The sequence below is a fragment of the Sander vitreus genome, chromosome 18 (genome assembly GCF_031162955.1).
Source record: "Sander vitreus isolate 19-12246 chromosome 18, sanVit1, whole genome shotgun sequence".
Lineage (NCBI taxonomy): Eukaryota > Metazoa > Chordata > Actinopteri > Perciformes > Percidae > Sander > Sander vitreus.
In genome coordinates, this window is record NC_135872.1 from 19,541,154 (window position 1) to 19,555,936 (window position 14,783).

The 14,783-nt window shown below is 43.8% G+C and overlaps 1 protein-coding gene across 3 annotated transcripts in view; it reads left to right on the plus strand.

Annotated features, from left to right (window-relative positions):
- Positions 1-14,783, plus strand: part of klhl29 (kelch like family member 29) — a 215,309-nt gene that overhangs the window by 104,821 nt on the left and 95,705 nt on the right. For all 3 annotated transcript variants that reach the window (XM_078275053.1, XM_078275054.1, XM_078275052.1), the window contains 2 exons: positions 8,084-8,231; positions 11,033-11,560. In XM_078275053.1, coding sequence (XP_078131179.1) covers positions 8,084-8,231; positions 11,033-11,560 — 676 coding nt within the window. The remainder of the gene's footprint in view (positions 1-8,083; positions 8,232-11,032; positions 11,561-14,783) is intronic.

The following is a 14,783-nucleotide window of genomic DNA, read 5'->3' on the forward strand; positions in this document are numbered from 1 at the left end:
TGGCATAGTAGCATCCATCTAACTGCCTGTCTGCTCTGTCAGTTTCATAATCTGTCTGTGTACAAGTATCAAATGATCTGTTTAGCTCACGAAACAAACTTCAGACCTGCTGGAGACCTGCTCTTGACAATACAGTTGATGCTAGTACTAGATCATTTCCCCCACCTTGTTAATCTCTCTTTATATATATACATCTAATCAAGCAGAAGTTGATCTGTTCGTTGTTCTTATCGGACACATGGGCTGCTGAACTCTACAGAGTTTGATGTCACCTCTTGACATTGGGCGAAGTGATCAACACCATCTCCTGCTCTCCCATCACATCCTTTTGATAGTGACTGTTTGAGAAGACACGAGTACACAAGAACAGAACAAAAAGACAAAATATAAAGCAGCATATAAAGCGGCATTAACTCGGCATAATCTCTTCTTCCACAATAAAGGTCAATACTTGACTGTGAATTTGTCGAACGCAGCAGCTAACTTTGTCCTTGATGGTACATCGTGAAAAGAATGAACGAAACATTCTAGCCGCCACAATACACAATATTGACACTGATAACGTAAAGCCCTTTCACACATACTATACATTCTGAAATGTTATTTATAACTTGCCTCAACTGTTCCATTAAAGACAGCAACCAAGGCAGTGTTGAAGCTCTGTATGTCAGAGAGCCATGGAAATGTGTATGGGCACGGTGGTAATGAAATCCTTTTGTTCAGACAATATGTCTGGAACTTGAACCGCTACATGTGTGGACCTGTGCAATAAGCATGTACTGCATTCTTCTCTGCTCAGCCCTGCCATATGGTCATCTGGTTTTTGGCCTGGCTTTCAAATTGCATGCATTGCAAAATGCATTTTAAAAGTCCCCACACTGCACTCTTGACAAAGAAGATATTGTTTCCCTTCATATTGCAATATCAATATGAATTCAATTTATTCTTTAGCGCTAAATGGCTGTTCACCCAGTTAACAACGCTCGTTTATTACAGCCACACATGCACTTAAAGCTCTCACACACACACACACACACACACACACACACACACACACAGCAGTCATTTTGCCTCAATTTCAACCACAGACGAGAGCTACACAGTCATCTCTTGGTCTCCAAGGCTGCTGCTGTGACAGGCAGTGGATATTTTGTTCCCCAAACACTCACCACATATCAGGCAGGGTCATGGCTTGCTAGAGACCTATGTCTCTCACTGTCCCGGCCAGTGCAAACGGAGGACAATTGGGGTTTCTGACGCGCTCCTCTGGGAGGAGGTGTTACCATGACATAAGGATGCCTCCACAGCACACATGTCCGAGCACTAGTCACCCTCTTCAAGAAGCCTTACCACCGCTGCTTAGTCCCACAGATAAGACATGTTCACGGAGCCATTTACACTGTCTGCAAGAGAAGAGAAAACACAAGAAAAGGATGGGCTGAGGTCGGGTTTGGAGGGCAAGCGCAGCAACCTCGGAGCACTCATGGGATATTAGGCGGGGTTTCCAGCCCTGCTTTTCCACTGAAGCTTGTCGGCTTCGCACCTCCGATCAGGCTTCTCTTTTCTGGAACGTGTGCGTCGAGCCAGGAGCTTGCCCAAGCTGTCGGAGTGTCTTGGCTGGAATTTCAGTGGAAGTGAAGTCCGTTCCCCTTCAGTCGTTTGGCCCGGGGCTTGAAATTATAGAGTCTGTATCCGTAGCCCTTTCTGTGGTGCATCAATAGCATATATACCCACCAGGCCCTTGTGTTGTGTGTTTTCATTATGTTTGTCTGTCGTGCTGCCGGGGGTCAGTGTTAAATGTTGGCGCCTGGAAGGATCCGCTTTGTTTGTTTTTTCAATTTTTGGTGTACAAACTGCCAGTCATAAACAGTCAACCGCCAGTATTGGCTGACATTTTTCTTGTATAAAGTGATATTGCCTCTATGCAGATGGTGACTAAGAAAGAGGCAGGTGTTCTAAATGGTGGCAAGCATTGTTCTGTGCACTAAAAGACTAAAGCAAACTTTCTTGACTTCTTTCAGGTGAATAAGTCAAAGTCTAACAACATGTTTTAACTTATACCTTTTTATTTTCAATGAGGTCTTTGTACCCTCCCATTATGGCTAGATAAACGTGAGAAAACGCAGGGCTATAGAATGATTATGTTATGCAAGGTCAAATACTTTTGAATTGTATGGAAGTGAATTTTTCAAATGAGCTACCAACCTGGATTCAGCAAAGAGGGATACTATAGGAGCTGTGCTACAGATTTCTATCTATAGTTATTTTATTGATTGTTAAAAGGTGTCGTTTCCGATATTTACTTTACAATAAGGTCTTTAAACACAACACAAGATTTGCTTTTTAATGCTCAAGAAAAGCAACATTGTTAGCCTTCCACAATGCAGTGGATATGTCTACTAGCAGTGTTGGTTCACATTTTTAACCCCCGTGTTGTCTTCAAGCCAACCATGCACTTGTTGTCCTCTCAGGTCAAAATAGAAAATTAACACTTTTTTTTTTTTCAATATTTTTGTACCTTTTTTGACACTTTCTTTAAAATGTAAGATGTCGGGTTTTTTTTACACTTTGAACGCTTTTGTCCACTACCACCAGTACTGTATACGCGCCACTCACCAACTTATTTCCACTACTGTTTTCTTTTGGAATTCATGGTCAATAAACCTCTATTAAAAGGAAATTATACCAGTTATTGAGTCAAAAAAGCAGAAATTATGAATAATTTTGACTAATATTAGAGTAATGTATGTTGATAGATAATTACAGACTGGTGCATGTCAAAGTTTAGTATAAAATTGAAGAAAACAGTCAACATGAAAAAGTATGAAAGTATAGTGATCATTAATTGTACTTGCGAAAAGGGTTAAGGGTGAGGGTTAAGTGCAACACAATGGATCCTTTGGAGTAAAAAGAAATATTACCTCTCTTCGTCTCTGTCTCTTCACTATGCAGCCATCATATGGCACCACGCTGTTCGGCATGTTGGAGCACCACTCCATTTTAAGATGGCTGCCAAAAATGGAGCAGTGGTCTCTTTGTTTACTCGTGAGATGCTCTGCTATGTTCCAGTCTAATAGATTGGACACAGCCACACCGTGGTTTGGGCTCCAGCATTCAGCACCATTATGACGGAAGCCCAGAACAAATCCACTTCACATTTAGGTGTCAGCGCGTTGGAAAAGAGATACCTCTTTACAGTAAGTGAATAATGTTTGAAAGAAAATTAGTTGTGCGCTTTTGTACGCTACTTAGCGCTGCCGGTCAGTTTCGGACCACACTTGATTTGGAGCTTTAGGACAGAGCAGGAGGAGGAAAAAGATTTTTTTTTTTTTTTTTTTTCTCCCCATTTTAGAAAAACCTGAAAATGATCTGTCAAAGGCAATGATACAAGGCTATGTGATGGATGGGTTTGTCTTACTCTGCCTCTCAATCTTTCACTCCTTCGCTGCCATTTTTCCTCTTTCTTTTCTCTGAGGAAAGCCATTATTTCCATCACCCTCCGCATTTCAGCCAAATTCGCTGTATCTGTCCATGCCTGGCCAAAGGGAAGAAAAAGCCATTCTGTCTGAGTTGAATTTCATTTCCTCGCCCGCACATACTGTTTTTATGAATTGCTCATGGTGTGGGATTACAATGTGATATTATTTTACCGGTGCACATGATATAGCAAGACAGGCAGTGACTGCTCTTATTGAGATTTTGATTAGAATTAAATTGGTGTACATGCATCTCCCTCAGAGATAGCGGGATAGCTGTGGAGGTGTATTTATTTTTTTCTAATGCATTTAAATTAAACCATAATGCTTCAGCTTCACAAAACCACCAAACATCCAGGAACATTCCTGGTCCATCCATTTGGAATAGATTAACTGATAAACCTATCAGGAAAACAACTGCCCATTAACAGGCCTGGTGATAATGCCAGCTGAGTGATATCACACAACAGTGAACCTCCTCCTCACCCGCGCTCTGTTATTTTCCTCTTGTGCATTAAGAGCTTTGCCACCAGAGGAACACTGAACCTAAAACGGTAGAACATAATAACCGGGTGTAGCGCTGGCCTGCGTCCTGCACATTGCTATCTCATTGTGCTAATGACATTTCATGAGATTAGCTTTTCACTGTGGTCCTGTATTGTTACCGGCCTGCTCGGTGTGTTTATATTTGTGTGAGTCCCTTTCCCCATTTAAGACCTGAGCCCTCCCTCAACCCTCCTCTCTTATTTTTCCTTCTCCTTCTACTGCTTTCTCAAAACCCTCTTTTCTCTCCCTTCACCTATTCTGTCTTGTTGTTGTTGTTAAATGTCATAGCAGTTAGTTGATTTCAGTGTGTGCTCCCAATGGGACCTGGGTGTTATAGACGTACTCATCTCCCTCTCCCTCTCTCTTGCTCTCACTCTCTCTTGCTGTTTCTCTCCGAGTCGAGCAAAAAAGTAATTTCTCTTGGGAAACTAAAGCCATCTCTTAACTGGATGGGAGAACTATATGTTCAGGCTTTGGTAAACTGGCCCATACCACAATCACAATAGGTACAAAAAGCTGGAGCTTAAAGCAGAATGTCCATGGTGGTAGTTTTCTGTGGAAGCCTGGTGTCCTACCCCGTGTTATTATAGGATTGAACTGGTGCAATAACTCACCCAGACAAGGCCTGGCTCGAACAAAATGCAAAGGCAAACACAAAGCAGCGAGCAAACGTTTTCCTGTTTATTTGGACGTGAACGTTGTGGATGACTCAAAGCAATCAAAGCCCAGAGCCCTGGATATCACCACAAGGTCCCTCCTGTATGTACCCACAGCAGATGGTAGCCAGTGGCACGAGGTTCTGGGAGGCACACGAATGCTGCCTAGTACTGCGAGATGACAGAGCGCACATAATGACAGATGTCAGTCTTTGCCATGTCCGAGAAAATAGCTGATAACGCCAGCCAGAATCAGACTGCTGTCTCCGCTGCCCGGACAGAAGACTATATATTTAGGCCTGATGCGTCTTGATTTTATCTTCCTCTCTTCGATACACTGATTCTGACATGTGTGCAACAGTCAGAGGTTTGAGAAGGGGGAAAAATCCTTCTAGTTTTGCTGTGTGTGCATGTGTGTGCTCATGTGTATCTGCATGTGTGAAAGTGCAGGAGGAGCAAATGCTTCAAATCCTGAAAAAGGCTTTGCATTACAACTGGGATGAAAATGAAAAAGGGCCATACTTTTTTTTTTTTTTTTTGTCTTTAGGTTTGAAGTGCAGTTCATGCATTGAACAAGATCCCCACACTAATTCCTGTTTAATATAGAGCAATACACATCTTTTTCATAGCAAAAAGTTCCACTGGTTTGTATAAAATGCAGCTTTAGTCTACTTGATACAGCGCTGGAGTGTTATTTGGCTACATTGCTTATCTATTCTGGGATAGGGGGAAGAAAAAAAAACGCTCTGGCTTGTTTGCATTTTCTTGTGCTGTGATTTTAACTAATCACGTCCGTCCTGGGCTAAGCCCTGGATGCAGCAACCTTGCCCTTGCAAAATAGATAGCGGCGATAGCAGAAGGGGAGGGACATCCGGCGCCTGAGAGACGTGCAGGGTTTCAGGCTGTATCCCAGCAATGTACATCTGTTGAGCCAGACGAACTTGATGGAAATTGACCTTAGTTTTTGCAATAGACATGAAAAGAGCAATTCATCAATTAGTTGATTGATAAAAAAAAATTATCCGCAAAAGTTTTGATTGATGCATGCGTGATTTCACCTTTATGTGTGTCTGTGTATCACTGCCACATTCCACACCTACAGTATGTGGTCCATATGCACAGATGCTGCGTACGCTACAAAAGAACGACAACCTTTTTCCCAGCCAGCATGACAACAAACGCAGAATGGCTTGGCACGACTCAAACATTATTTATCTGGCTCCCCTCCTCTTCTCCAGCATGGTTTTTGTCGAGTCAGAGGAAACCATCTGCTGCCCGGTGATAATGGGCAGCCAGGGAGGAGGGGACTGGAAATAGGGAGAGCAAATAAAATTGAGAGAAAATGACAGGCGCTCTCCTAGAACTTCCCGTACCTTCCTGCCTACCTGCAGCTATTCTGCGATCTTAATAAACATCCTGTCTGATATCTTCTGGCTTGTGTGTGTGTGTGTGTGTGTGTGTGTGTATTTCGCATCTAACCTTGATCATTTTCAAGTCAGGATTGTTTCTGAGCCGAGCTGATATGCTGTCAATGTGATGGCCCTGAACCTTTTTTTTTTTTTTTTTTTTTTTTCCTGGTGCACTAAAACTGTGACAGATGAATTGCCTTTCGGCAGAAGAGATTTTTCTTCTCTGTTTTGGGTAAATGGGTGGGAGTATTAATGGGAGAATATTATGAGGCAGGTGCAGGGCTAAAGGAAAGTAAGAGTCAATGCTGCGAGTTAATGATGAGTTGCCTGTATATAGGGGACGGTAAAGCATGGCTGGAGAAGAATACAGTAGGAGGAACAACTCTCATTAAAACAAATAGTGGGCTATAGAAAGCAACTCCTCACTTTGAAAATGGTCCGAATTTTCCCTCCCCGAGTCTCCAGGGCTCTCAGATGGAATTGAGCGCTTAGGGCATTCTCTGAGTAAACCATTTCAGTTTTCTCTTGTCTGAAGTCGACAGGTTGAGCTGGACAAAAAGACCTTGACAGGCCGTCTCCCCCCTAAACCCAGCTTCATCCTCTCGCTCCATCACTCGGTTTTCTACTTTGCCTTGAGATGTTTCCCTTTGCTGTTCTATTTTTCTTCTTCTTTTTGCCCCCAGCAGTTACAAACTGTCAAATAACTTTCACTATAAATGTATCAAGTAAGTGACACTAATTGAACTTGTCTGCGATTGTGAAGTTGTTTATTACAGGGCAGATGTTGCGCTGCATCAATACCAAGTAATGTCTTTAAGTGTTAAGGCTCTGTAAAGCTGTGATAAATCCATCTCAAAGCAGTGAGGGTGAATTGTCCTGAAATGGGATCGATCCGATATGTAAAGCTGCACATTAGTTCACTGTGAACCGACTTGTTTGGATTGCATTTTTGTCGTGGTGCGGTCAGCCCCGCGCTCTGTCGGGGCTTTGTCGACACAGCTGGTGGAATGCAAGATGGCATGCTTGATAGAGTGGACGCCGGGTCAGGGAGGATAATGGAATTGAGGGATGGAAGGCTCAGCCAGGAGGACGAAGGAGGGGCCTGGTGACCAGGTCTTTTCTATTAACTCAAGAGGCTGGCTGGGGCATGCAGGGGAATCGGGCTGGGCTCTGCCCTCTCCCTGCCTGGTGGTTAGACCAAGCGTCCAAGCTGCAGACAGGGAGAGGTGAATATTGCTCAGGGGTCCAGTGGTGATTGACCCGGTGTTTTCATCAGCCTGGGCTTGCCTGATAACATTTCTTACTCCCCTACCAGAGCAAACTATTAAAGTTGTGGGTGCAAAGAAAGGCTTAGGGAACTCTTAGTTAAGTTTGGTGAAGTTGCCTTGGATTTACCCCCCCCTACGCACGTTGTCACCTAGCTTTTCATTTTCTCTTTTGAAATTACATTTTTTTTTCCTCAACCGAGCAAAAGGGTTTCTTTCTATTTACTCTTATTTGTCGTATTTGTGTTCAGAATTCTATTATCTCACTTGACTGAACACAGTGTTTAATTCATTGCAAAATGAAGATATACAAAGTCTCAGAAGGGAAGGATCTGAATTTGAATGTAGCCCACACTAGAAAGTTAATTGTTATTAGTGGCTTATATATACAAAGAGAAATACTGGAATTTCTGCAAAGACTCTTGAGGAATTAAGTGAATACGATTTTCTTTCCATTGTTCCCATTACATATTGGCTGTAATCAGCACTCACTCACTGCCAATTATATACCATGCCCCATAATCAAGGTCACTTCAAAAAAACAGTTTGATGGCTGTGATTTGTTGCATTTTTCATATAAGCTATAAAATAAAATATTGGAATTAAACCATAGCTGTTGATCAAATTGAGTGGTTTGTTTTTTTATTTCTTGCACATTTCCTCTTTATTTTCTTTTTTTTCTTCACATGACGCTCTCATCAGTGCTGTTGTTTTTCATTGCTGTGCTGCAGGTCTCCGGTCTGTCTCCTGGAGACAGCCAGACCCCAGGACTGCTGCTGGCTCCAGGGGTGAGGTGGGGACAGACACCCATCAACCAGCTCACACCCTGGGATACAGATGAGCCCCCTGCCAAGCAACATCGAGACGGCGAGCCCACCGGTAATGAATCTCACGCGCGGGCACACACACACACACACACACACACACACACACACACACACACACACACACGTACTGACAGACACATGCACTGGTCCCTCCTGATGTGAGTTTTTCTTCATCAGTACACCTGCACAATGCAGATGTATGCATGAACACGGACCACTCACTTTGCACACACATGTTTGTGCTAACCAACCCCCCAACTGCAGCCTCTAATGCTAATGAGACATCTTGGCTGCCTTGCCCTACATAAAATGCGTTTGCATCCACAACATGCATACTTTACATACGCAATCATGCATATTTAACATACACAACAACAACATCTTTACATAAAACAACTTGTTTATGCATATAACTATAAAAATGTCTGCGTGATATCACAAAGTTTAAAAAAAGTAGAGAAAAGTACAAATCCATTTTGCATCTTCCCAGGCCTTCCACTCCGCCACCACCTTCACTCGGCTCTCCTTTTAATGTCCTTGTTAATGTCATCGTGTCACTGATTTAGTCTAAATTAAACCTACGTAGCAAAGTCCTCCAAATGATCTCCTCCAGGTCTAATTTAGATGTCGACCTTATTCTATTCATGCCCTTAAACAACGTGTACTGAACAACAGTGGCAGAGCAGCGCAGTGCGCAGACCCGGCATCAACGGGTTAAGCCATCGTTGAAGTTTTCTACTCTTATTGTAATGAACTCACCCAGAATGGCTCTGCCCTAGAGCAGTTCATTTCCTTTCATTGCTCTGCTGGCCTCTGCCTCCTGCTCATCACAAATGTGTCTCATTTAAAAATAATACTGGCACAGAGCTTGTTCCAGTGGAAATTCCAGCTCAACAAATCCAAATTGTAGTCAGCTGCTACTCTGCATCATGCTCCAAACATGTTTTAGCCTGTGCTACTGCCTGTACAATAATTAGCATATCTTACATTGCTGTAATTGGATGAATAATTAATCAGTTTGATTAGTTATCCAAGAGGGATGTTTCTTTAGCAGAAACTACTGTTATGATGGAATGGATGCACTTGTGATAGAAGTATGGAGCTCCGCGGTGCCCCCCCCCCCCCCCCCCCAAAACTTGGCCATGAAGTTCTGGAGGTCCTATTATTGTGTGCAAGTGAACGAGGCTTGCTCCCTCCACCGCAGCTCCCACAGCCACACTCCAGCTCGGAGTAAAGCGTCATTGAGAGTGAGATGTCACATGTCACAGACCCAGCACACTGTCACATATGACACTCAAATCCAAGCATAGTGTTGCATATTGATTTGCGCGTGTGCGCTACTTCAAGCTGTGACTGGCGTTTGCAATGAAGCCAGCTCCTCTCCACACTTCACTGAACTGTGTTGCCAGAGAGTTCTCTGCCAACTGCGCCAGAATTAATCAGCGGTTTCTTTCAACAGAAACTTCACTGTTGTGTCTGTTGAAGAAAGTTTGCCTTTGAAACAAAGTTTTGTTTTAACGTTAGTTATTATTTTTCTTTTGTACAGAAATAGTAATTTACTTTGATGCCATGATTTAAACTCAAGCAAGCTGTGAAATAAATAACAAAATAAATAATAAGTGGAGCTTTTATAAGGGAACACGACAGAAGACCAGAATTAATATCAATGCAGCTGCTTCATTTATACTCTGCAGGAAAGGCCTTTGAATGTAGGTCAATGTTGGGTCCCGATAATGAAATTCTTTGCCTTATTAATTATAGATTTTGTTGGTTAAAGATTGAAGAAATAGTAAAGGACAAGGACATAGAATTGGAGGACGGATGCAATATGTACATGTAAAATTCCTGTCAATGCCATCTCTGCATTAATACTGTAAAACTTCATAAGATGTGGAATTATTATACTGACCCCTTTGCTATTATACTAACCCTTTTATCATGATGAGCTGCAAAAAAAGGGAAAATTAAACATAGTGTTGATGCCAATTAGCGCCATGCTCAATTATGAACAGAACTGGCCTCTGGAGTCTTTTCAATTCCCACCCTCTTCCTTTTCTTCTCAATTTCTGTCTTTATCACTCCCTCCCTCTCCATCCTTCCCAGCCCATACTATTATATCAGCATGGCCAGTATCATGATGAATGTGGGCTTTTTTTCTGTAGCTTTTTGCATGCTGTGATCTAGCCTTTGGCCCCTTGGCAGAGTGGTAGGCTATTTTTGGAGCTTTGACCGTGGCAGGAGGAGCTAGGAGGTGAGGGAATAGGAGCAAATGAGTGAGGGAGGGAGGGATCAGAACAAATATGTCTTCCCAGCACACCTCAGCATCTAACGCCTCAGGGTATAGAAATTATTGGCTCCGAGTGTCTGGGTAAACACAGACTCCTACACAAATAATGGTGTCGACTGGCACATGCACTAAGCATGTATGCTTTCACATTCAGAAAAGCATTTGTTCGTCTTGTAGCAGAGTAAATCTCTTAATCTTATTATGATGTTGATCTTGGACGCAGATCTGTACGTCGCTTCAGACATTTTTTGTTTGATGTTAAGTCTTAAGTCAAAAACAAACTTGGACTTGAAGCGGAGCAGCACACTGACAGTTGTGGTGTGGAGAGGAACCGATTTAAGCCGCAATTTGTCTTCTCGTGCTGTTTTCTGTCTCGATTTGATCATCTAATACCAGGCTTATACTCACTTTGCCCTTCTTTTTGGCTCTCTGCGACTTACCAAAATACAAATCAATATAAACCACAGAAATGCCTCAACTTTCACGTGGTTTTGGGGTATAAAAGCTGGATATACAATTGATTAACCTCTTTCATTTCTCGCTTCCGTCCATCTGTTTGCCTTTAGGTCCTTCCTGGGCTGCACCAGTAGCAGCGGTAAGCCAGCCCAGCCTCCTGCCCCACACCTACGCCCTCCCCCAGCCGCCCTCCTTCAGCCACAGTGTGACTTCGCAGTCACCCATCATAGGAGTAACCCCATCCATCCAGGCACCAGTACCCCCGCAGCACCCCCTAATGACGGCCCACTTCCAGCTGACACCACAGTCGACCCAGCAGCCACCCTCCATGGTGCTGAGCATGCCCAGCCAGCCTCCATACCAATCGGCTCAGCCCACGGTCGCGCCGTCCGCCCTCGCTGCCCAAGCCAACCAGGTGGTCCATTCAAACCCTCACAGTGTGATGGGCAATGGCCACTTAACCTCTCACCACGGCCTCATCCAGCACCCTGCCTTGCCACTGACCAATGGACAGGCGGCTGCAGTGGTGCAGGCACATCCCACAGCCGGAGACAATCAGGATGGTCCTAACGGGCTGCAAATGCTGCGGACAGTCGGGATGGGGAAGTACGAGTTCAGTGACCCAGGACATCCTAAAGGTAAGCACAGACAGCCTCAGCCGATGCACTCTGCAAAGGCAGACTTTTTGTGGTTTATTTTTTTTTATTTTTTAGAAACTCTCTCTTCAGGATATGGAACCTGTCACGACTATCTTTGAAAGCCTAAATCAAAGCAGAGTTAGGTATGAAATCAATGTACTCTTAGCTCTCTATTCCTTGTGACCTCCCCTTATGCAGGGCCGTGCTGGAATGAAGCGCATAGGCCTCTGCCCTCTGTTTGTATACCAGAGCCGTTTCGGATGCCAGCAGTCATAAACAAGGCAGCAAACACTCAAGCAAAGGGGGGTTGTTAAAATACAACTCGCAAACCGAGCCAATTGGCTTCAAAGCTGCTCCAAGGTTGCAGAGAACGGAGGTGCACCTAAAGCTGCGGTGAGATGGCTGCTTCTAAGAACCTGTAATACTGCCTACAGCGGATTCTTTTTGATAGACCATGTTGTACTGATCTCAAACTACTATACAGCATCTGTACTGTTGTGTGCACTGAAATTGGTTGAAAGTGAGTCAGGTTTATCCTTTCACCGCTCTCGGTTGCGATACTCGCAAGGCCTACTAAACTTTCTAGCCTACTAAGCCTACTGAGCTTTCAGTCCTTGCCCTCACATATCTCTCAAAATCGTTTGAGGCCTCGTTGTTGTTGACGGTTTGCGCTGTGTTTGTGAAGCTTGAGTCTGCAAGCCGTAAATTGGTGTTTGGTTTAACCTTGGAGTTTACGACGCAGGGCGCTAGAAACAGATGTTCTCAATTCCCTGACCAATTTTCACATTTAATGAAGCTTTTAATTTAGGTTTGGATTGTTTTCTTTTTCCTGACTCATTTCGATCAATAAAATGTGTGCAAATGAACTTGCAGATTGCAAAAAAAAAAAAAAAAAAAAAAGCAATTATTTTGGGGCACTGCCTGCGATACATTGAAATGAGACTGCAGGTAGAATTGGAAATGGATAATTAGACTAGGGCTCGTCGGCTCAGTCCGGTCCCTGTCGAATGAGAGCTTTTTAGCTTCTTTGTTGAATAGACTGTCGCAATCCATTAACCATGTGCGTGTCAAAATGTATTGACCTTCTTCTAACAGGCCAAGAAGCCAGAGTTTAATTGGAATTACAGTATTTACACCGAGCCTTTTTTACAGGGGAGGAAAACGCTGTGGGATTGTTAAAATTCTGGGAACACTGTCGCAGTGATTCATGCTATGATAAAGTTAATGTATTCAGCTGGTATGGTTACAGTTTGTCAGCTGCTGTATTTCAAAGGCGGAAAGGGAAAGCATCCCTGTGTCAATTTCTAGACATCATCAACATTGAAATCTTGTGTAGGCCTGTATGAAGGTCAAACTGCAAATCGAATGCTCTTGAATCTCACATCTCCGCAACCATTTTAGCAGTTTTCATCATCCCTGCTTGGCATTGGCTAGACATTAGTAAGGGTAATGTCACAAGTGGAACAGTGGAAATGGGTAAAACGGCGAGCATCAGTGTATTAGCGGTCGTGACATCTCCCCCAGCAGGCTCCTGAGTGTCGAGGCGGACCTCTCCTCCGACGGGAACACTTAACTTCGCAGCTGTAATCACAACAATGCCACTGCGATCTGCCCTGCCCCTCAAGACGCTGCCCACTGCTGTCCTTCTGTCTGCGCTTCTCTGGCATTTTGATTATCTCTGTCACTTCCTGTAGCTTTTCCGTCCCTCCCTTCCCTCTGCTTTCTTGGCTCATTCCAGAAGGTCACAAATCCCGAGCTCCCACTGGTCTTACGAGTTGTGTTTCAAATCAATTAACACTGCATATCAACGTGGCAAGTGTACATACGGTCCTGCTGTAGTGGCATAGGGGTAAAATATGGAGGGTAAGCTCTTGCGACCTGCATTCTGGCTCGCTTGTGTTACAATTCTCTTAACCTGCTGTTGGCACTTTTCTCTTTCTGCTTGGACAAAAAAACTAAATGGAAGTAGTTTGTGAAAAGAACGGAAAGCAGCTACAGGTCAGTGTTTTTGCAGCCCTCTCATGGCTGAGGTGGGGATAAGAGGGTTGGCAAATCTGATCCCATGGCAGCGATTGTGGGGGTTACACACACATCTGCCATAAATCTAGTAGGCGGCAAAATCTCTGCATCCACACAGACTGACAATGGTGTATTTCTTGTTCTTTTTCTTCTCACTAACACACAAAGGCTTTTTTTTTCCTGTCCTCAAGAAAAGTGCAATAAAAACACCATATCTCTCATGCAGGGTAAACCTAGTCAGGGCTTCTGGGTTAAAAGGCAAAATAGGGAATAAATGAGGTGCACACTGTGCCACTGACTGACATGTGGGAGACTTTGATTGAATAGCTGATGAACTATCCTCCTGACAGAGGTCCTAAAAGAGAACCCTACCCCAAGCGAATTTAGGCATTTAATAACTGTGTCTGTTCACCATTCCGATGGATGGACATTTAAATAGTGAGAGACTATATTGTGATGTTCACGCAACAGTCAAATCCTGGTCGTGCATCTCATGTCAGAGTTTTTTTTAGAAGTGATTATTGGACGGTTTTAATACTAAAGCCGCTACTTAAGTGATTGTGTTGCTGCATTAGACAAAAAGGCTTGAGTCTCTGGACACAATGCTAGCAAGCGCTGATGTGCAGAGGAGGTTTTGTGGCTTTTTGATGGCAAAGGCCTGGATCTTGGAGGAGCTGACGGAGCTCTTCCTCCTTAATCCAGCTGCACAACAGTCCGCTGTGCGTGCGTGCGTGCATGTGTACAAATGTGTGTGCGGTTGCTCACCTGCGCAACTTTTTGGGTGTGACTGCATGGATGTTTTGTCAGATGTCAGCCTCACAGCCTTAAAGCCAAACACCATAGTGACAGAAATCACACTCCGTGTTTGATTTGGCTTTGCCTTCAAAGGGAGCAATTTGTCTTCGCTCTGCATCAGTGGGCACATCAACAACTGTGTGCTCCTCTCTCTCTCTCTGTGTGTGGGTGAATGTTTGTCTGTATGTGTCTCTGTATGGATATTTGTCTGTATTTCTGTTTACAGTATATAGTTTGTGTGTTTGTATATGTTTGCGTGCATGCCATATGTTTGTGTGCCGGAGCTTGTGTGATGATTCACACAGAGCAGCTTGAATGCGGCTTTAACCTCATCACCTACTGCGATATGCAAGTCACCAGGCTATGATCTGCCTAAGGGTTTCTCCATCCACAGCAGGGCTTTTCTGCC